The sequence below is a fragment of the Bubalus bubalis genome, chromosome 2 (assembly GCF_019923935.1).
Source record: "Bubalus bubalis isolate 160015118507 breed Murrah chromosome 2, NDDB_SH_1, whole genome shotgun sequence".
In the NCBI taxonomy this organism is placed as follows: domain Eukaryota; kingdom Metazoa; phylum Chordata; class Mammalia; order Artiodactyla; family Bovidae; genus Bubalus; species Bubalus bubalis.
Window position 1 is genome coordinate 187,113,390 of NC_059158.1, and position 22,924 is coordinate 187,136,313.

Genomic DNA, 22,924 nt, shown 5'->3' on the forward strand with positions numbered 1-22,924 from the left:
CCAGCCCCAGGCAGCACCGGCCACCGGCGTCCTGGCCACAACACCTTCACCAGCCCCAAGCTATTCAGCTTGGCCATGGCCTCTCCTTGGACGCGCCAGCCACTTGGCCTCCCAGATACCTGGGCCATCTTGAGCGTGGTTTTCCCATCAGTGGCCGTGCAGGCTCTCAATTACCTGAAACGTATCCGTATCCCATGTGCCTGGGAAGGTAAGCACTCAGTGTCTGAAGTGCAGAGCTCACCTGAGGGCCACTTACTCAGTGTAACCCTGCCATCCCAGCAGGCCCCGCCCCAGGGTGAGCTGCCACACTCAGTCTGCTCCTGTGAGGACCCTGGAGGGTCACCACGTCAGAATGCCAGCTCCAGGGAGGGGCTGTGCCCGGGGAGCCCACTGCCAGATCCCCTCGGCATGTATGTGGATGTCTAAACACTGGTTCTCCAGAGGGGGAAGAAGGGGTGGCTTGATTTTCAGTGTTTCCCAGTTTCTGTACTGTAAATACTCTTGTGTGCTTGGTCTCCCAGTCGTGTCTGACTCTTGACCTAAATTCTCCAGGCAAGAATACTGGAGTGGGTTGCCATTTCCTACTAGGGGGATCTTCCTGACCCAGAGATGGAACCCAGGTGCCTTGTGTCTCTTGCACTGGGAGGTGGATTCTTTACTGCTGCATCCGATTCTCTGACTGTGGCCAATTTCAAGCTACAAGGTGAACCACTGAGCCCAGAGCTGGGAAGAGACGGGCGGTAGCGGCTGGGTAGACATTAAGCCCCCACTGACGAAGGCCCCATTTACAAATTTTCAGTCTTACAATAGTGTGAAAGCAATACAGCATACAGTGGAAACTGCACTTGGAATTCTGAGGCTGGATCTTTCCCCAGGCTGGCGGTGTGTGCAGGACAACACTCTCTCGTGACGCCTCCGCTCCCGGCCAGACCCGCAATCTCCAGGGTAAACAGCCCAGACGCTTACCACCACTCTGCAGCCAGACAGCCATTCTGCGTTTCACTTTCAGTCCAGTGTTCGATAAACGGCATGAGACAGTCAACACTCTATTATAAAACAGCCTTTGTGTTAGATGATTTTGCCCAACTATAGGCTAATGGCAGTGTTCTGAGCCTGTTTAAGGTAGGTGAGACTAAGCTATAATGCAGGCCAATGGCACCCCACTCCAGTACTCTTGCCTGGAAAATCCCATGGATGGAGGATCCTGGAAGGCTGCAGTCTATGGGGTCGCTGAGGGTCAGACATGACTGAGCGACTTCACTTTCACTTTTCACTTTCATGCATTGGAGAGGGAAATGGCACCCCACTCCAGTACTCTTGCCTGGAGAATCCCAGGGACGGGGGAGCCTGGTGGGCTGCCGTCTCTGGGGTCGCACAGGGTCGGACATGACTGAAGCGACTTAGCAGCAGCAGCAGGTGTATTAAATGCATTTTTGACTTATGATATCTTCTTTTTTAACGTTTTATTTATTTATTGGCCACGCCATGTGACTTGTAGGATCCTAGTTCTCCGACCAGGGATGGAACCTGGGCCCTGGCAGCGAAACCACTAACTCCTAATCACTAGATCACCAGGGAATTCCCTCAAGTTCGATTTTCAACGGACTATGGGTTTATCAGGACCCATCATAAGTTGAGGGAGATTTGCATAGGTATATATTTATATATAGATAGATAGAGAGAGAGAGAAACATATATACATACAAAAGATACAAATAACCACAAACACAGATAATAGAAACTGAAATAATGAGGAAGTACTACAGTTTGAGTATTTATTACCCTTGTTTTCAGTATAATTTATTTAAGTATAAATTTATACACTACAGCCAGTTTACTATATACTATAAACTTGCAAGTTAACAGCCCAGCTCGCAAAATGCTAACATTTAGCAATCAGCTCTCGCACTTGGGCACACACGGAGTCCAGCACACGGCTGCCCGGGGCCAGGCACAGGCTGCAAGGGGACAGGCCGCTCTGGGAGCTCATCCGACCAGGCCTGCAATGGGAGTGACACTAACACCCGCCATCAGGGCAAAGAGAAAGCAGGGAGCTCGCCGGGCACACGGGGGACGGAGCTGAGCTGGCCCGGGCGGCCCGGGGCCGGCAGGAGAACTCTGGCCCCCTCCCCGTCCACGAGTCTGACCATCTTTCCCAGTCTTGAGGGCAAAGACAGCAGATGGGAATCCAGAGGTACTAAAGACAAGCTTGCAGAAGAGAGCAAGGCCTGGGCGGTCAGGAAGACCCCCCGCTTGAGTCCTTCTCTAACTGTGACCTTCGGCAGTCACTTAAACGCTGAGCTTCATCTTCCTCACCCGTAAAATGGGTGTGAGCCAGCTTCACTGCCTAATTATCAGAGCAGTTGCAGAAACAGAAAGAGAGTGTACATGGAAAGAGCAACATAAATCTAAGCTACTATTATACACATATACGCAGTATGCATCACCCACTTTATCTTTTCAAAACTAATCTAAGATCATATTCTTCCCACTCTGCTCCTTCCCGCTGTTTAAAAGATGACCTATGCGCACCAGCTAGCCCAGCACTTGGCACATACCAGGCTCCATAAAGATTATTCACTTATCTGTTGGTTTACCATTTATTTAAATAGCAGTGTTAGTCGCTCAGTCGTGTCTGACTCTTTCTGACCCCACGGACTGTGTAGCCTCTGTCCATGGAGATTCTCCAGGCAAGAATGCTGGAGTGGGGAGCCTTTCCCTTCTCCAGGGGATCTTCCCAAACCAGAGATCAAACCCCAGTCTGCCAAATTGCAGGTAGATTGTTTACCATTTGGGCCACCAGGGAACCCAGTGGGCCTTCCTCTTAAATGAACCTGGTATCAGGGCCCCAGGAAGTCCGCCAAGCGGAATCCCCACACTCCTTCAAAGCTAAACTGAGAAACAGCACAATTTAGGAACCCTTAGTTCCTGGTCATCCTGCTAATCAGCACCGGTTTACTGAGCACCTCCTGTGTCTCAGGCCTGGAGATCAGGACAGACCTGGACCTGCTCTCCTAGGCTTACAGGTCCACGGGGGGCTGGTAAAAACTCACTCTGACCACAGCAAGGGCTCTACGAACACCAACAGCAATTCTGCTGCCCTGAGAGGAGGAGGACCCTGGGAGAGACGTGAAGAGGGGAGAACGGGACCAGCTTTCCGGAGAGAGGGAACCGCGGGGGCAGAGGCCCTCTGACGGAACAGCAAGGAGCCAGGGAGCCCGGATGGGAAGGCAGGAGGGGGGCAGTGGAGGAGAAAGACGCGGGCCCCTCCCCCGAGGCCTCACGTGCCGGGCGAAGGGTCTGGAGCCCCCTCAGGGAGGTTTTACCCCAGTCACAGGGTGCGTGGTTCACATCCCAGGAGCCCAGACGCTCTGGGGCACCGTGCTGGGAGGACAGACAGAGGGCCCGCAGGGAAGGGCGTCTGGGGAGCCACGGAGGGCTGCAGCCGGAGAGGGGCGGGATGCCCCTGACGGAAGCCCCGGCAGGGCCGAGGGCTCTGAGCCAGTCTCAGCGCCAGAGACCCCTCCCCATCATCCACTGCGTGGCCTGAGGCAGGGTCCTCGGGCTCTCAGGCTGAAGGGGGCTTCCTGACCCCAGGGTCCCCGCCTGGGACAGGGAGGAAGCACTGCCCCCTGGCTCCGCTGCGTCAGGGGCGCCTCCGTCTCAGGACCGGCCCGGGGGCCTGGGAGGCTGGTCTTCGCCTTCCCACCCTGACACACATCTTCTGCCTCCAGCAGAGGCCAGGCCTGACTGTGCTCCATGGAGGCCTCCCCGCGCCCAGGCGTCCTCGCCTGCCTCCCACACTCTCCTCCTCCAGGAGGCCGCCCTGCTCCGCCTCCAGGCAGGGCTCCAGGGTGGGAGAGGCCTGCCCGGAGCAGACACAAGAAGAGCGCTCCCTGACCCCTCCCAATCCCGGGACCCCGGGTCAGCGCGGGGGAGCTGAATCACAGGGACAACAGGACCTAAAGACCGCGGAAACCAGAGGAAGGGAAGCGCTGGGTGCGAGTGAGAATTCCCGAGCTGTCTGCACAGAGCCTGCCACACACACAGAGACACACACACACAGAGAGAGACACAGAGACACACACACAGACACACACACAGAGAGACACACACAGAGACACACACAGAGAGAGACACACAGAGACACACACAGACACACACACAGAGAGACACACACAGAGACACACAGAGAGACACACACAGAGACACACACAGAGACACATACAAACACACACAGAGACACACACAGAGACACACACACACACAGACACACACAGGCACATAGACACACACACACAGATACAGACACATAAACACACACACACACACAGACACACGCACAGACACACGCACACGCTGATGCACCAAGGCCACACCGGGGTTGTGCAGAGGGCCGGGACACCCGAGGAACACAGCCGGCCGTGGGGGCGCACACTCGGTGATGCCGTCACTCCAGGACGCAGGGCTGACCCACACACTCAGACAGAAGACGCGGCTCCGGGAGCCTCCCCCAGAGACACGGGGACGCTCGGAGACACACCCGGACACGCGGGGGCGGCTCCCCGGGACACAGGGCGGAGCGGGGCCCCCGGACTGGCGCGGGGACGCCCGCGGGGCCGCTCGGCCCGGGACCCGGGATCGCGGAGCCCCCGCCCGCCGCGGGCCGCACTCACCGCTCGGCCTTTGTTGTCCGCGCCGCTCACAAAGGCGCCGGCGGCCGCGCCTCAGCTGCCCGGCGGCCGCGGGCGCCCATGGCCGGGCCGGCCCCGCCCCGCGCCGCCGCTGGCCGCCGCTGGCCGCCGCGAGGTCACGCCGCCCGGCTCCCCGCCGCCGCCGCCGCCCCGCGCTCGGCGCCGCCCCGGCCCCCCGCGCGGCCGCGGCTGAGGTCACCGCTTAACCCCTGCGGGCCGGGCGGCCCGGAGCCGCCCCGGAGCTCCCCGCCGGCCCCGCGGCTTGCAGCCCTCCCGCCCGCAGAGACCCCCGGGCCACACAGGGCCCCCACTCCTTCACCGCCCGCCGCGCGTCCCCTCGCCCTCCCAGGCCTCCCAGCAGGGCTCTCACGCCCATTCTTGCTTCTCCTCCTTCCAGGAGTCTGCCCCGGGCTCTCCCCCGAGGGGTGAGCATGCCTGGGTTGGCCCCAGAGGAAAAGTCAGACCTGCGATGGCCCCCATCCAGTCTCAGCCGCAGAGGGGCCTCCTGAGGGCTCCGACCAGCCCTGCCTACGTTTCCGGGGGCAGCCTCAGGACCACAGCGCTGGCAGCTGCAGGCAGTGAGGGCTCTGAGCTTAGCAGCCAGCCTGCCACGTGGCTCCATTTTCCTGATGAGAAAACCGCGGCTTAGAGCTGCGACTTGGCAAAGCCCACCCAGCAAAGAAGTGGTAGACCCGAGATCCTAGCACACCCTTCCCTTCCAGCTCCCAAAGCTGCCAAACACCAGTTACTCCCTCTCAGAAATCCAAAGACGCCTCCGGATATGATGCAATTAATTACAGTTATCAGGCCATTAATTAAGATTATCCCTGTTGTTGTTAAACACTGCCCCACTACCTCCCTATTTGCAAAGAAATTCACACTCAGGCTTATCAGCAATTACTCGGGTTGATAATGATGAGTTTTGCAGCCTCCAAAGGGCACAGGTGTTATGCAGGCTGGAGTCTGTGTCGGCCTGTGTTTATTCATTCAAACAACCAGAAAAAAAAAAAAAACACCATTTTTTTTCTTTTAACTACTCCCTGTTTGGGCACCAGTCTTAGGGGCTAGGAATGAAACAAGGAACCAGAGAGACCACGGCCCTGCCCCCTCAACAAGGAGACACGGATAACAGGCCTCTGCAGTCCAGCGAGACAGGCCACACCAGTCCGCGCTCTCTGAAATCATCTTCCTCATTGTTGGGGTTGCTTGTTTATTGTCCATCTCCACACGAGAACATAAACCCCATAGAGCTTGTCTTAAGAGTTGTTCAGAGTCATCCTAACCCCCAGGCCTAGGGCCACATGGCTCAGAGTGTGTAGCCAGTTAATATTTGTTGAGCATTTACTATGCTCTGGGCTTCCCTGGTAGGTCAGATGGTAAGGAATCCACCTGAGATGCAGGCGGCCCTGGGTCAGGAAGATGCCCTGGAGAAGGGAGTGGCTACCGACTCCAGTATTCTTGCCTGGAGAATCCCATGGATGGAGGAGCCTGGCAGGCTGCAGTCCATGGGGTTGCAAAGAGTTGGACACAACTGAGCAGCTGACACTATTATGCTTCCGGACATCATTCTAGGCACACAGGAGACATCACGGAGCGAGACAGGCAAGGCCCCCGCACTTCTGGATTGTCCATCCCTGGGACAAATGAACAATGGAGGAAGGTTTCCGGAATGCCAGAAAAGCAGCAAGAACATCGTCAAGTGTCTATCGGGTGACCTCAGAGCTCATGGCATTAAGCCCTGGACCACAATTTAGACATTCGGATTCTGCTGGCACAGAGAGAACCAGTACAAGCCCTTGGACCTGCATCCACGACCGTCCAGACCTGTTCCAGCCCCTCCTGGGCCTGAGCCCTCGTGAGTCCTCTGGGCCTGAGCCCTCGTAAGTCCTCTGGGCCTGAGCCCTCCTGAGCCCTCTGGGCCTGAGCCCTCCTGAGCCCTCTGGGCCTGAGCCCTCCTGAGCCCTCTGGGCCTGAGCCCTCCTGAGCCCTGAGCCCTCCTGAGCCCTCTGGGCCTGAGCCCTCGTGAGTCCTCTGGGCCTGAGCCCTCCTGAGTCCTCTGGGCCTGAGCCCTCGTGAGCCCTCTGGGCCTGAGCCCTCCTGAGCCCTGAGCCCTCCTGAGCCCTCTGGGCCTGAGCCCTCATGAGCCCTCTGGGCCTGAGCCCTCGTGAGTCCTCTGGGCCTGAGCCCTCGTGAGTCCTCTGGTCTGGAACACCTGTCACAGGTTTGGCTGCACTGAAGCCTACCCTCTTCCCAGATCTAACAGAAGCCCCGCATCTCCAGGACGCCTCTCCACACGGCCCCTGCTCCCCAACCGCCTCTCCCACTGAGCTCTACAGCGCTTCATCCTCTGGTCAGTTGCTTCTGTTAGCACTTTTGTTTCTGTTAGTTGATTCTGGGCAGGTACTGACTTGAACTGTCTCCGGGGCAGTTGAACTGTCTTGAGGGAAGCTATGATCCAAGCTTGGGGGTGGAGGCCACACCTCAGGCTCCCATTGTGTCCTGAAAACCCGGCAGAGGTTGGAAGCACACCAAGTGAGCATCCTCGGACGCCTATCAGGAGACCCCCCTGGAGCCAGCATTGCGATCCACCAGCTCGAAGGACGAATGGAGCCCACAGAAGCCTTTTGTTTTGCCCACAGTGATTTTGTTAATGTTGTTAATTAGCTCCCAACATTTAACAATTGAGAGATTTCCCATGAGTTGCTGGACTGCTAGCTTCTCTTAACACATCTGAAGATCCGCTGATGCCTGGCCCCCCGGGCCACAATCTGTAGGCCCCAAAGGGCCGGGGCCCTGTAGAAACAGCTGTGTCCTTCCACTTGTCACTGTCCCTCCCAGCCCTGTGTCACCCTTTTGACCTTGACCCCCTCTGTGAATTAGTGTTTTCATTTCATTTTCTCTGTGTTCTACTTATATGAGAAGACAATCACAACATGGAAACACATACTCGAGAATAAATGAGCCCACAGCCCTCCCCTTCTTGGCCAGGCCAGGCCCCAGAAGTAGTCGCTCAGATGTGCCCAACTCTTTGCGACCCCCTGGACTGCAGCCCACCAGGCTCCTCTGTCCATGAGATTTTCCAGGCAAGAATACTGGAGTGGGTTGCCGTTTCCTTCTCCAGGGGATCTTCCCGACCCAGGGATCGAACTTGGGTCTGCACCGCAGGCAGGTTCTTTACCAGCTGAGCCACCAGGGAGGCACAAGCCAGGCCAGTCCTCCTGCATTCTTGCTGTCTGCGTCATCCTGCCCTGACCCTGCACACCCCTCCTCTCCCACCTGCCCAACTTCCCATGCCGAGCTCCGCAGCATAAACGAAGGTGCAAAGCGTCTCCCTGGGCCTTTGCCTTCATTCCTTCTGCCTGGAATGCCGTTACTGTTCCACATCGCCCCCCGCCCCCCGCCCCCGCCCCACCCCCACCCCGCAAGACACTGTGGCTTTGGATGCTCTTCGCACAGGTCACACCTTCTCATGGATCTGCTCTCCAGAGCCCGAGATGAGGCTCCTGGGCTCCCATCACGCCCTACAGTCTCCCCCTCGCCCTCCTGCAGTGTTTTGTGTGGGATTTGCCCCATGTCCTCCCTGGCATGTGAGTCCTCGGGAGCAGGGACTCTGCTGCCTCACTCACGCCGGAGTCCCCAGCACCTGGGACAGAGCCCGATGGAGTGGAAGCATGAGACAAATATTTGCTAAATAGATGAGCGAATGGCTTTCAATAGCCACAAAAGGAACAAAAAGGATTTCTGGGACTGTTTCCATGTCCCAGAACATTCAATTAACCAAAATTTCACACTGGCCAAGCATTCTGGTGGTGCAGGATCCATTGTGTAAGCATAATCACAAATGCTACATCTGGGTGGGACTGGGACTCTTCTCCCTGGGCTCCACTGCCCAGCGGGGAAGGGGGCAGGACCAGGGCACAGTGCTGCCTTCTGTTGGCCAGCGAAGCTCAGCGACCTGGCCAGGGTTGCTCAGCAAACTGATGGCACCGCGAGGGTGAGAGTCCAGGGCTCCCGCCTCTGCCTCCTAGCCCAGCCCCACCGCCAGCGGCCCAGCCTTGGAGCAGATCAGAAGAGAAGTGGGTAGACGGGAGAGTGGACTTCCCAAGCCTAGACACCCCCTGGCACAGGCAGTGTGAATGGGAGTGTGCGTAAAGCAGCTAGCCCTCATTTCCCGTGTCATCAAAGCAATCACAGACTCTTCTCTAAGAGACGCTGGATCACAGTTTGATTATGAATGAGGACGATGGGGTCTGTCTTACCAGGATGAAACCTCTTCCCATAACACTGCAGTCCCTGTTCAGGAGGACAGGCATTTTGAAGGGATCTGGGACGCACTGAGCCGTCCCCTCGCTGCCTTCTAGGTTCCTTCAAGGCAAGACCTGAGTTTGGACTTCCTAGGCGGCGCCAGTGCAGGAGATGCAAGAGATGCCAGTTTGTGCCCTGGGTGGGGAAGACCCCCTGGAGGAGGGCATGGCAACCCATTCCAGTATTCTTGCCTGGAAAATCCCAAGCACAGAGGAGCCTGGTGGGCGACAGTCATGGGGTCGCATAGAGTCGGACACGACTGAAGCGACTTAGCATGCACACACGCTGAACTCAAAGGCATAGCCACAGCCGGAGGTGGTTCCGGGGGCTCAAGTAGAGAAGGAAATAACTTTCCTGAGCTACTACTTTATGGCCCTTGGTGTAAGGGAGAGGACAGTTTGAGCAGCTCTTTTTCTTACGGATGTAGTCTCAAAGTTCTCCCAAAACAACCACTGCGGGTGATGGACACCCACGTCCAGAGGGCTGGACACAGACAGCACGGAGTGCTGCCCCCCACTCTCCACAGGACCCTCAGCCTCTTCCACTCAGTCCCAGTGCCTGTAAAAGCACAATAATCCTTTTGTTCCTTTCTATTTTAAAGATATGGGGGGAAAAATTCTTAAACAGATGGGACTACCAGACCACCTGACCTGCCTCCTGAAAAATCTGTATGCAAGTCAAGTAGCAACTAGAAATGGACATGGAACAACAGATGGGTTCCAAATCGGGAAAGAAGTACGTCAAGGCTGTATATTGTCACCCTGCTTATTTAACTTATATGCAAAGTACATCATGAGAAATGCCAGGCTGGATGAAGCACAAGCTGGAATCAAGATTGCGGGGAGAAATATCAATAACCTCAGATATGCAGATGACACCACCCTTATGGCAGAAACTGTAGAGGAACTAAAAAGCCTCTTGATGAAAGTGAAAGAGGAGAGTGAAAAAGCTGACTTAAAACTCAACATTCATAAAACTAAGATCATGACATCCAGTCCCATAACTTCATGGCAAATAGATGGGGAAACTGGGGAAACAGTGGAAACAGTGAGAGACTTTCTTTTCTTGGGCTCCAGAATCACTGCAGATAGTGATTGCAGCCATGAAATTAAAAGACGCTTGCTCCTTGGAAGAAAAGCTATGACCAACCTAGACAGCATATTGAAAAGCAGAGACATTACTTTGCCAACAAAGATCCATCTAGTTAAAGCTACTGGTTTTTCCAGTAGTCATGTATGGATGTGAGAGTTGGACTACAAAGAAAGCTGAGCACAGAAGAATTGATGCTTTTCAACTATAGTGTTGGAGAAGACTCTTGAGAGTCCCTTGGACAGCAAGGAGATCCAACCAGTCCATCCTAAAGGAAATCAGTCCTGAGTATTCACTGGAAGGACTGATGCTGAAGCTGAAACTCCAATACTTTGGCCACCTGATGCAAAGAACTGACTGCTTGGAAAAAACCCTGATGCTGGGAAAGATTGAAGGTAGGAGGAGAAGGGGGCGACAGAGGATGAGATGGTTGGATGGCATCATCGACTCGATGGCCATGAGTTTGAGTAAGCTCCAGAGTTGGTGATGGACAGGGAGGTCTGGTGTGCTGCAGTCCATGGAGTTGCAAAGAGTCGGATATGACTGAGCAACTGGACTGAACTGAACTGAATCCTGTAGGATTTTAAAGGATTGATCGAACACAGTGTAACAGATTTTTCAACATCTCACTGATAGAATTGGATACATGTGCTATTTGATACCACAGTATCATAAGCACACTTATCATATATCATAAGATATTTACCGTAAGATATTTTTCATGAGAGACAGCCTAGTGTAGTGGCAGTCAGGAGTTCAAACTTCAAACCCTGTTTAAAGGAATGACAAATACCAAAGGGAGAAAAGTAGAATGAATTCTGTGGTGTTAGATTGGAACTGGAGATTTTGGCGTGAGTTCAGAGCTCTGTCCCCTGAAAGAGCCTGGGAGCAGGGATACCCAGTCCCAGTGAACACACTTTGCAGGCAGGTCGTGGATTCTAAATAGCACTCTCTGCTGACCAAAGCTCCTTGTAGAGATGACTGATTCCGGGGGAAGAACAAGCTGTGCCTGAAACATATTATTGGGCCAGAAATTAATAAATTGCTCAACAAGTGGTGGAAACACAGCAGAAGGACACAGAAACCAACTCAAAAGAGGCTTCCGCTAGCCAAGCTCCACGCAGTCAGTTCAGTCCAGTCGCGCAGTCGTGTCTGACTCTGAGACCCCAAGAATCGCAGCACACCAGGCCTCCTTGTCCATCACCAACTCCCAGAGTTCACTCAAACCCATGTCCATCAAGTCGGTGATGCCATCCAACCATCTCATCCTCTGTCATCCCTGTCTCCTCCTGCCCTCAATCTTTCCCAGCATCAGGGTCTTTTCCAATGAGTCAGTTCTTTGCATCAGGTGGCCAAAGTATTGGAGCTTCAGCTTTAGCATCAGTCCTTCCAATGAATATTCAGGACTGATTTCCTTTAGAATGGACTAGTTTGATCTCCTTGCAGTCCAAGGGATGCTCAAGAGTCTTTTCCAACACCACAGTTCAAAAGCATCAATTCTTCAGTGCTCAGCTTTCTTCACAGTCCAACTCTCACATCCATACATGACCACTGGAAAAACCATAGCTTTGACTAGATGGACCTCCACTAGCCAAACCAAGGAGCAATTTAAGCATCAAAATAAGTAATGATTGTAAGGATTCATATTCTACTAAATACAATAGGAAACCAAGAGTCCACACTGATGTAATAAGTAAATGAATAAATTGAAAGCTGGGAATGCTATTGCATACTCAGAGTACTTTCCCATAAAATACTTATTAACTGCAAAAAGGGAAAGAACAACTTTATGGTAGAGAAACTTGGCAGACACCTCCTCACCCAGCAGTCTGATTGGGTTAACATGACCAGTCTAGGGACATTTCAGTGAAAAAGACACAGCATCACTTCATGATATTCCTGCCACACATTTACAACTCACATGAAAATTTACAACTGAGCCTCTGAAGAGGCCAGATTCGCTGTGGCAGGACACATGCATGTCCACGTGCCGGGACAGCCCACTCCTTCCCAGAGCACCTGATTGGACCAAAGGGTCAGCAGCTGGCCAAAACTGGCCAATCAGCTCGCTTCACCCAGGAATTTCCAACTGGAGAGCTGAGAGCCCGAGTCAGTCAAATGACCACGGGGCGCTGAGCCTGAAAGACGGGACCAAGCCAGGGCCGGCATTCACGCTGCAACAAACCGCAGCCAAGTTCAAGCTGAGGTTCTGGGAGGCCAGAAACGCCATAGAAAAGCCAAAAAAAAAAGCAAATTTGGAGGAAAAGACAGGGAGACAGAGGTCATCTAGCCCTAGCAAAAAGAGTAGCAACAGTAGTAGCAAACCTGCATAACTCTCTCCACTGGCCTCTGTTTAATCGGCTAATGTGTGTTACCTCATCTCATCCTCACAGCAACCCTATAAAGCGGGTACTTTTATCCCTGGTTTACAGATGAGGAAACTGAGGCACATTGACATTCTGTCCTAGCCTTGAATGTCCATCCGAGTGACTGTTGGGTCATCACAGAGACCCCACACACTTCACTTGCACTTACCTGAGTGGATTTTTAGTCCGATCATAAGAGGAGGCTGCTGCCCACTGCCTGTGGCCACTGTCTTGCTGCAGGATGAGCGGGGATTCTGGGGCCATTCGCGTATCTAAACATCCTCCTCTAGCCTTTCTTCATCGCCCAAAAGGGAAAAGACAAAGGGGGAAGTGCCAGCCCGGGCCATCAGAGGCACCTAAAAACACATAAAGACCCTCCGTCCATCAGTCCAGACCCCACAGACCCCGTGTGCCCGCGGCTCTAAGCTGGGCAGCCAGCGTCATCCACTCGCCGTGGTGTCTGCAGCCTCCGCAGGGGAGGAGTAGGCAGAGCACTCGGGGCTGTCTGCTGAGCCAAGAAGAGGCTGGGTTTCTCTGCTTGGTCCCTGGCCAAGGAGTCGGAAAGGACAGAGAGACAAGGTCTTTGCTTCCTGGCATCAGGTTACTGCCCCTGCCCGGGGCTCGGGGGCCAGGCGAGCCTCCCAGGCAGGGAGAGTTGCAGGTCAGCTGACAGCAGACAGAGCCCAAGGCCTGTTCTAGAAGCCGCCATAAGCATGAAGAGGCTGTGGCACCGGCCGCTGACGGAGAGAGCAGAGAGGGAACCCCGCAGACCTGTGAGCCTCCAGCCCTGCCGAGCAGACCGGGCTGCAGACTCGGGGCCAGACAGCAGGTCTCCAGGAGAGACGGTCCAGGCCTGGGCAAAGGGAGGCGCGGCAGCTGGCAGCCTGAGGCCGCGGTGACACTCCGGGGAGGCCTCGGCCCGTGCCAGCAGGAGGGCCTGACCATGGCTGCGGCCTGGCACAGGCCTCAGGGCCTTCAGCATCCCCCAGTCTCACCGCCCAGGGCTGGGAGGTTCCATACGCTCCCTGGTCTCCCAGATGAAAGACGCTTTCTAAGAGTCATAAAACCGTCCCCACTCGGAACAATGGGCCCTTATCCCGCTGTGTCCTTCACATAAACTCCCATTAGCAACGCAACAGAAGCTGCAGGCAGGAGTTTCATAGACTGGATTTTTGGACCAGCCCCAGCGTTCATTAACATCTACTCCCTCGCCCTCTGTGGAGCCTGCACAAATCACTCCCCTTTACAGAGAACCCACTGTGTGCTTGGCCTCCAGGGAAGCCTGCAAGGAAGGTGGCTTTGTCCGGTCCTGTGAATACGGACATCGACCCAGAGAGGTTAAGTGACTCGCCCAGGGTCGCAGCATGGCAGAGTGGGGGAGCTGGGGTTTAAATTCAAAAGCTGCTCCTTGCCCCATTCCCTGTGGGCTCAGGCTAAGATCCCCCAAGTCCAATGCGCTTCTCAGGGTTTTGCCTGGAAGCGGACATCTTCTGGGACCTCAGAGCCTTCACAGGACGGCTCTGTCACCTTCCCACCTGTCAGCAGAGACACAGCGGGCTGGGGCTCTCGACCCATCAGGGACGGACCCCAGCCCCTCCCTCGGGGGGGACCAGAGCCCCTCATTGTGCCTCACATTCGTGTTCACAAAGCCCCTTCACCCCACTCGCCAACTAACGCCGGCAGTGATAAAGCCAGCTCCCTTCACCCTTCACGCAGGAGATCCCCCTTCACCGAGCTCTGCCAGGCCCCGTGCCTTCCACATATGACCCTATTTACTCTTGCAAGAACGCTCTAGAATGGCTGCTTGCAAGGTCCCCTTTTTTTCACATGAGGATCTTCGGCACAGTAAGGTAGGCAAGCCACCCAAGGTCACACAGCATGCGAGCGATGGCTTCTGAGTCCATCCGACTCCAGCTGGTTTGGCAGACACTCCATCCCCACCAGCCCAGTCCCACGGTCCTAACTCGCAGCTCCGGATGTCACCCCAGGTGCGCGGAAGCTGCCAACGGCTGTCACTTCTAAATCCCTTCACCATCTCCTCTCTACCCAGCACCCTCAAGGCTGATACTGCAGTTCTTGTCTTGCTGATGAAGAAACTGAAGCTCAGAAAGGGGAATGCCTTGTCACAGCCCCACAGAGCTGGTAAGTAGGGTGCTAGGGTTTGACCCACTTCTATGGATTCCAGGACCACTGCTTCCTATTGGCAAACCCGCCTGGTGGTTAAACCAGACCACCCAACAGAGTCGTGGTACGTGTTGGGCTGCACCCCCCAGGCTGGCAAGCCCTGTACCAGCCCAGCCTCAAGACCAGAGCAAGAGCCCAGAGTCAGCGACAAACATTAATGGCTTAATAGATGGGCGATCTCAGACTCTGAAGCAGGATCCTGGAGCAGCACCTCGCTGTGTGCGGCTGACGGCAGGCAGTACCTGCTGCAGTCCAGCTTCCCGAGGACTGGGAGAGAGAGGTTCGTAGTTGTTGGGGGGAACTGATGTCGGGATGGCTCACCAGTGACCCAGAAACCAGCAGAGGGTCGCGCCCCTCATGCCCCTTTGCCAGGGGAATTTCCCCTTTCTGAGCCTCGGTTTCTTTGCTCAGCTATGGTGGAGATGTTCTGATCTGAAGATTAGAACAGCCACCAACGGGGCCAGGGAACAAGTAGGTGGACGTGGACCTACGTAGATTAGGCTCTGTGAGTGAGATGAGAGTCAGCCACGTGAGTAGGGGGTAGGAGAAGCGGGGACGGGTCAAGCCAGGGATGTATGGAAAGCCAGACTGCAGCCATCCTGGGTGGCCTGATCATACAGCGCGCATTTGACTCTGCTCCCCAGTTAGGTGCCTAAGGTTTTCCTGCCACTGTTCTGGGAGCTGGGGGTACAGCAGTGAGTAAGACTGCCATCTTCAGCCCCCGTCAGCCCCGTGGGGGCCCCTGGGCCCTCCTGACCATCTCTGGCTGCACTCCCTGGGACAGCATCCACAGCACCCCCTTCCTGAGCCCTCAGCGCTGGGGTTCATCCCCTCCTCTGCTGCCCTGGCTGCCCTGCCCCCTTCCAGCTTCTGGGAGCTTTCCAGACAGTCTGCCCCAGCCCTGCAGAGGCAGTCTCCAGCTCCCGGTCTCATGGCTGATTTCACCCTAAGGTGCTTCACAAGCAACTCCTAACTGGACCAACCAGACAGGCAATTGCGCTGGCCCAAGCTCCTGGAGAAGCCCTCAGACCCACCCCCAACCCCGCCACTGGATGGCACGGCCAGCATTTATGGCTCCTTTGTTGAGATGACTTACTCATGGGCTGCCCCACCCTGAGAAGCTGGCTTGGGTCCTGCCCTTGCTTACCATTCCCCTGATACCTGCTGCTGCTGCCAAGGAAAGCCAGCCTGCCTAGCACAGCTCACGGATCTGCATGGTTGCTCATGTGAGTGCCGGGCACTGTTTTCCGGGAGCTTCGTCATCACTGCCTTCATCACGCTCATGAGCATCGTTCTTCTCACGGTTAACGCTTACTGAGCATCTTACTCCGTGCCAGGCACTGGGCCAGCTCTTTGCATGTGTCGTCTCATCAGACCTCCACAGTAACACCAGGAGGTAGGGCCTACGATCACCCCGTGCAGCAGATAGGGAAGCTGATGAACAGATAAGGCCATAGCTCCCCAGGTACTGAATTCCCTAAACTGTCTGTAACCCCTGCCATGCCATCCTCTCCCTAAGGGCAGGATGTCTGTTTTGCAGATTTGTATCTCCAGAATGCAGTGTCCAGCACAGAGAGACACTCAGTAAGCAGTCTTTGGATGGATGGATGGATGGATGGATGGACGATGGAGGGATGAATACAGTTGATGAACTAGAGGAGAAGAACTAGAGGACAATACCTCCTCCACTTCCAGCCGCTCACCCCCTCACTGAAGCAGGAGGAAGGTGCATGTGGTTTTTCTGCTAACTGGAAAATCCCCTAGCCAGGATTCCAGGAAAAGCGGAGAATATGCTGATCTTTAGGGGAAGGGAAAAAAAAATATCTTTTCGGTAATGAGTTTTGAGATAACAGCCAGGGAAGCCTGCAGTCCATGGGGCTGCAAAGAGTCAGACACGACTGAGCGACTATCTGAACTGATCAGGCACGTTCCCCCTTTCCCAGAAGCCACCAATGGCCAGGAAATTCCATCTGCTCCATCCCCAGGCCCGTGTCTGAATCAGGGGCCTCCATGCAGTGTGCCCTCTGCAGTAAGCTGCCCGCCCTGTGGCTCCAGGGCTGGGCCAGACCCTGCGGTCTGAGCGAAGAGGGCCCCAACCCTTGCCCTGCTGCTGTCTTCAGAATTCGGGATCCCTCTCCAGGAGCCTTGAGCTGTAGGTGGCTTGCTCTCTAGTTAACTGAGATCTCACCCTGACCCACAGATCTGCATACCTTGTGAATTCTGATCAGTCTTTTGAGTCAGCCGCACGTGGGGGTGAGGTCCGTGTGCAGCGGGCTGCCCCTTCCCCGCTATTAGGCAGTTTTGTAGTTTCCAGAGCAGCTTTAAGAAAGAGGAAGAGGAACACGATGGGGAGGGGAGGGGGGATGAACTGGAAAGCGGCATTGACCGTGTGTAAATAGACAGCTAGTGGGGAGCTGCTGTAAGTACAGAGCTCAGCTTGGTGCTCTGTGGGGCCTAGAGCAGGGAGGGTGGGAGGGAGGGCATATATGCATGCGTGTGGCTGATTCACTTCGTCATACAGCAGAAACGAGCACAACATCATAAACAATTATGTGGTCGTTCAGTCACTCAGTCATGTCAGACTCTTCGCAACTCCCTGGATTCAGCATGCCAGGCTTCTCTGTCCTCCACCATCTCCTGGAGTTTGCTCAAACTCATGTCTATTGAGTCGGTGATGCCATCCAACCATCTCATCCTCTGCCGTCCCCTTCTCCTCCTGCCTCCAGTCTCTCGCAGCATCAGGGTCTTTTCCAACGAGTTGGCTCTTCGCATCAGGTGGCCAAAGTACTGGAGCTTCAGCTTCAGCATCAGTCCTTCCAGTGAACACTCAGGGTCGATCTCCTTTAGGATGGACTGGTATGATTTCCTTGCAGTCCAAGGGACTCTCAAGAGTCTTTGCCAACACTACAAGTCAAAAGCATCAATTCTTTGGTGCTCAGCCTTCTTTATGATCCAACTCTCACATCTGTACGTGACTACTGGAAAAGAACGTAGCTTTGACTATACGGACCTTCATTGGCAAAGTGAGGTTTCTGCTTTTTAATACACTCTCAAGGTTTGTCATAGCTTTTCTTACCTTTCATGACCCCTTCATGGATCACAGCTTTGTCGTACTAGACGGGCTTGCGTAACTCAATGAAGCTATGAGCCATGCCGTGCATGGACGGACTGGTCATAGTGAAGAGTTCTGACAAAACATGGTCTACCGGAGGCGGAAATGGCAAATCACTCCAACGTTCTTGCCGTGAGAGCACCATCAACATTATGAAAAGGCCACAAAACAATTCTACTCCAATAACAAATACCAAAAAAAAAAAAAGACAAAGAGGAAGACCAGAACGAGGGCCTTAGCACGCTGTCACACCTGGAGACCCATGCTCGTCTGCAGGGAATGCAGCATTGAGATCCCAGAAGCGCCCTGAGGCGTCCTGACATTCTGGAGCCACGAGGGGCCAGACCGCTGTGGTGCCAGGAACAGGTCCTCCCTTTTAGTGAGCATCTGCTATTCACGGGTCAAGTGATCTGCCTGGGAGAACTCACCGCCCTCACGAGGTCTCAGTGAGTTCAGTGTTATCCTCTTTCTCTTCAGATGCAGCAACTGAGACGGTGCAGCTTGCCCCAGGTCACACCATCAGGAGGGACGGAGCTAGGATTTGAACCCAATTTCTTACCCCAAAGGACAGACTTTTTCTACAAACAACAAGATGAGAAGAGCCTCAGGCAGCCTCTCCCCTGTGGTCAGACAAACATTGGTACCCTGGGTTTATTCCAGAAATTCAGCTGGACAGAGTGCGAGAGGGTTTCGACAGAGTGCACTCCGGTCCTCGGCGGGCTTCCCAGGTGGTGCTAGTGATAAAGAACCCGCCTGCCAATGCAAGAGACGTAAGAGATGCAGGTTCGATACCAGGGTGGGGAAGATCCCCTAGAGGAGGAAATGCCAACCCACTCCAGTACTCTTGCCTGGAGAATCCCATGGACAGCGGAGCCTGGCGGGCTACAGTCCATGGGGTCGCAAGGAGTCGGACACGACTGAGCGGAGGAGCACGGCACACATCATTGCTTTACAATGTTTGTTTAGTTTCTGCTGTATAATAAAGTGAATCGGCTATACGTATACATATAACCAACCTGATGTGAAGTGCCTACTCATTGGAAAAGACCCTGATTCTGGGAAAGATTGAGGGCAGGAGGAGAAGGGGGCAGCAGAGGACGAGATGGTTGGATGGCATCACCGACTCGATGGACATGAGTTTGAGCAAACTCCGGGAAATAGTGATGTACAGGGAAGCCTGGCATGCTGCAGTCCGTGAGGTCGCAAAGACTTGGACACGACCGAGCGACTTAGTTCGCACACACGCATTTGGGTCCTCCTTGTATCAGAAGCGAATGGTCCCCATGTCCACGTGTATCCTGGACCACGCGGGTCCTGTGGAGAGCTGGCAGGGAGCTCGGACAGACCCTCAGGGCCCCCATTCAAGCAAGTGAGAGCCTTTCCAGCTGGCAGGGCCCTGCGGGATATTCCAAGCCAAACCCCTCCTTTCACCGAAGGGGAAACCAAGGCCCAGAGAAGGTAAAGGCTTTGCTCAAGACGGCTGCGGGCCTGACGAGTGGAGTGGGTGCAGCGGCTGCCTCCTGGCTCCCAGCCTGGGCGCCCCCCCAACCCTAGCGGTCACAAACAAGCCAGGGCCTTGGAAGCCCTCTTATCAGATAGAACGGAGGGCTGCTTATCAGATGTTATGAGGACACCGCTCAGGAGGAGACGCAGAGGACAGGAAAGGTGGGGAGGGAGGAAGTGGGCTGAAGGCAACCCAACCCCACGGCCCCCCTCCCGGCTCTCTGCAGGGGCTGAGCTGGGCCAGGAGGCAGGATCGGGGCTTCCTTTAGGGCAGGTCCAGATGGCTCAGGTGAGCTCCCTGCTCTCCTGTCCCCTTGGAACAAGGCCGCCTCTGTCCCTGAGAGCAGGAAGGATGGGGGAGGGCGGTCCCCCTCATTCTGCCAAAGGGCTGACGGGAGACGCCTGAGCAGGGATCCATCTCACTCACCCCGCCCGCCTGCTCACCCAGGCCCATCCCCTAAGCGCCTGGACCCGCTCCTGCAAGTCTGATCTCCTGAGACCAAAGGGCTGCCTGGGCACCCTGGGAGATCCTCCTCCCCGATGAGCTGCCTCTCATCGTGACGGGGGGTTCGCTTCTGGGGACAAAGCCCTGCTCCCCTGCCTGCCAGTCCTGTGACTTCACGTCCCTGAGCCTCGGCTCCCCTGCCGTAGAGCCAGCCCGTGTTCTGCACCCCGAGGCAGCTGTTGGGAACTCAGCGTGGAGGCTGCCCCAGGCACAGTTGGGCCGGGAGGGAGACGCAGCTTAGGTAATCACCTCTCCTCACACTCACTCTCTGCATATGTATTGGGTCAAGATTTGCTTTTTTGTTTCCTTTTTGGTTTGTTTGTGGCTGTGCCATGCAGCTTGAGGGACCTCAGTTCCCTGAGCAGGGACTGAACCGGGGCCAGGGCAGGGAAAGCCCTGAATCCTAACCACTAGGCCACCAAGGAGCTCCCTGTGTCCAGGTGTGTAAGGCTGTCTCAGCCGCGACTACAATCCACAGTCCTCAGTGATATCGCAGGAAAGAAGTGACCAGCTCCTGTCCCCAGGTAGGGGTGACCGGGGCCCCAGAGGCTGGGTGGCTCGCCCCAGGTCCTGTACTATTCAGAAGCAGAACACGACCAGCACTCTTGGCTCTCGAGCTCCGCCACAGCACAGCCCAGTCCAGAGGAGCCATGGGGGAGAAGCTTGAAATCTGAAGTCGACCACGCCGGACTCTGGCCCTGGCTGCCCGGTGAACTCAGCACGCAGCTTTGGAGGATGAGAGCTTTCCACTTTCTGCTGTTGCTCTCCGTGCCATTGGTCAGCTGTGCGACGCTGGGCAAGTGACTTCCCCTCCCTGAGCCTCAGCTTCCTCATCTGCCAAGTGGGGTTTTCAGACCTGAACAAGCTACGACATGGGGGCTACCTGACTCAGAGCCCAGCTGTTTTAAGTGTCGGATAGGTGGAGGCGGAGCCGCGGAGGCGAGCCCAGGATCAACACTGCTGCTGCCGTTATTATTATGGCCAGGCGGGGAGAACAGAAAGGAGTTACCCTGGGGACCTCCTACCCGTGTGACTGTCCCAGCCCTGAAAGCAGACACCAGGGACTCTCCTCACCTTCTAGGTGGGGGGGGAGGGAATAGGGCAGGGCTGATTGCCCCCTGAAGTCCCTAAAGTCCCAGTGACTGAGGAGACGCAGCTGGGAGGGCGGGTGGCATTGATGCCCGGGAGCTCGGTGCTCAAGGGGATGGAAGGGAGGGTGGTCCCCGAATGAGCCTCAGGAGACGCTGGTTCAGGGCCACAACCCAGGGAGGCAGGCTCATACAGACACCCCTGAGCATCCGGACATACCTGGATCTTCTGGAGGCAAGGGGAGGGGCTGGCTTGGGGAGGTGTACACTCTGTTGAAGTTGGGGGGGGGGGGGGTCTGACTCTCTGCCGTCTCTGAGCCTTGAAGTAGGTCACCTTGCTGCTCTGAGCCTCACCCCTCCCCTGAGAGGTCAGCCAGAGAGACCATAGTCATCTGAAGCTCCCAGGCTAAACCTCAGCCTCCGCATGCTTGCTCAGCGTTTCGCCCGCCATGGGAAGCCTCCTCATCGCCCAGCTGCAGCCAGGTGATGGAGCTGAGGAGTCAGCTGGGCTCTACAACGAGGCTTGTCTGGCTTCAAATCTCAGCTCCCTTTGTTCAAGCTGGGAAACCTTGAGTAAGTTACTTAACCTCTCTGGGCCTGTTTCCTCAGCTATGAACAGGGATGATAATAATAAAACTTACCTCACGGGGTGTTGGAAAGATTAAATGAGCTCATCCATGCAACGCACTCCCTCAGCAAAGCATCTGGCACAAAGGAAGTGCCCAGCAAGCGTGATGCCAGCCCTCGGCAGACAGCGGGCACGCAGATGAAAGGCCGCCTCCAAACGCGGTGAGCTCTCCACCGTGGGAGATCATCAAGCAGGGGCTGAACGGCCACCTGTCAGAGACTCAGGGCCAGGCCACCAGGGTGACCTTTAAAAGGCTTCCAATTGCGAGCTCATGAAATCGCCCCCATGAAACTGCACGCAGAGCCTTGCTCCCCGCTAAGGCGGCCAGGATGGGACGAGGCAGGAGAGGGCGCAGACAGGGGAGCAGGCGCTCCCCGGGGCGCGTCCAGCCCCTACGCCACCCCCGACGGCGGTGTGGCCCGCGTCCTGCCTCCCCTTTGGCCCCAGGTTTCCCAGCAGGCAGCTGATGCCTTTGAACTAGGTCGGATCCAGCTGCAAGGATCACACTCTGAGCCCAAGAAGGGAGCTCAGGAAGGTTTCCACTGCGCACACATGCGGGCCAGGCTTCTCCCACAACCTGACCACGAGGGTTAGGGTCACATCCACTGAGGCCCTCAGCAGAGTCCTCCTCCCTGAGTCCAGCACCAGCCATTCCCAGCCCCACCGCCACCTGCCAGGGAGCAGGGTGTCCCTGAGCCTGGAGCCCAGGGGTGTCAACAGCAGCAGAGACTGAAACACACACCCAGTGACCTCCAGAGCATCCTGCTCCGACTGAGCAAGGGACCGAGATGCTTACAACACGAAAGCCTGACCTGGATTCTGTGCAGTCCAGTTCCGACCGAGGAAGAAGGGAGTGCAGGTGATGGGGCAGTCCCCGGCGGCAGAGAAGGGTCTTGTCCGCCGCAGAGGCTGGCTGGGCTGGCCGGAGCCTGGAGGTCACGTCCGCTGGCTCCCTGCGTGGGGCGTGCAGTGGGCCCAGGTGTGTGAGTCACTCACCTGCCAGACCTGCCAGGCGGGCGGGAGGCGGCCCCTGGCAGCCCACAAGGAAAAGCTAGACTGAGTCAGGCCAGGCAGGGCAGGGCAGGGCTAAGCAGGGCTGGGAGCACCAGGAAGCTGCCAGGATGAGAAGGGAGGCGGGACGTGAGCAGAGCGGGGGCCGCCTCTGAAAAGGGGCTCTGAGCAGAAGGGCTGGGCCCTGGCCGTTGCGTGCGTGCCCGGAAAGGGGCACAGGCCACAGACATGTGCGGGAACATGACTTTCAAGTCGACGCATCTCAGGTTTGAATCCCTGCCTCTCCGGCTGCATGCCTTGTCTCTCGAGCCTGTTGGCCCCTTGGTCAGTTGGAACAGCTGTAATAGTCCTGATACAACAGCACGTGCGTGAGAATTAAATGAGACTGTAGGAATGGAGGCTCTAGGGTCCCGGCTGCAAAGCGATAGACTGAATGGTG

At 55.8% G+C, this 22,924-nt stretch overlaps 1 protein-coding gene across 5 annotated transcripts in view; it reads right to left on the reverse strand.

Annotated features, from left to right (window-relative positions):
* ARHGEF10L (Rho guanine nucleotide exchange factor 10 like) overlaps positions 1–22,419 on the reverse strand; it is a 170,607-nt gene extending 148,188 nt beyond the window's left edge. The window contains exon 1 of one of the 5 annotated variants that reach the window (XM_044938210.2): positions 22,287–22,419. Coding sequence is in view for 3 of the 5 variants with exons in the window: in XM_044938204.2 (XP_044794139.2) it covers positions 12,624–12,648 (25 nt within the window). In the remaining 2 variants the exon portion in view is untranslated. Of the gene's footprint in view, positions 1–4,676; positions 4,804–5,158; positions 5,409–12,623; positions 12,912–22,286 lie in introns of those variants that run through there. The other 4 variants (XM_044938204.2, XM_044938213.2, XM_044938207.2 and 1 more) reach the window with 4 other exon arrangements.
* Between the last annotated feature and the right edge of the window lie 505 nt (positions 22,420–22,924).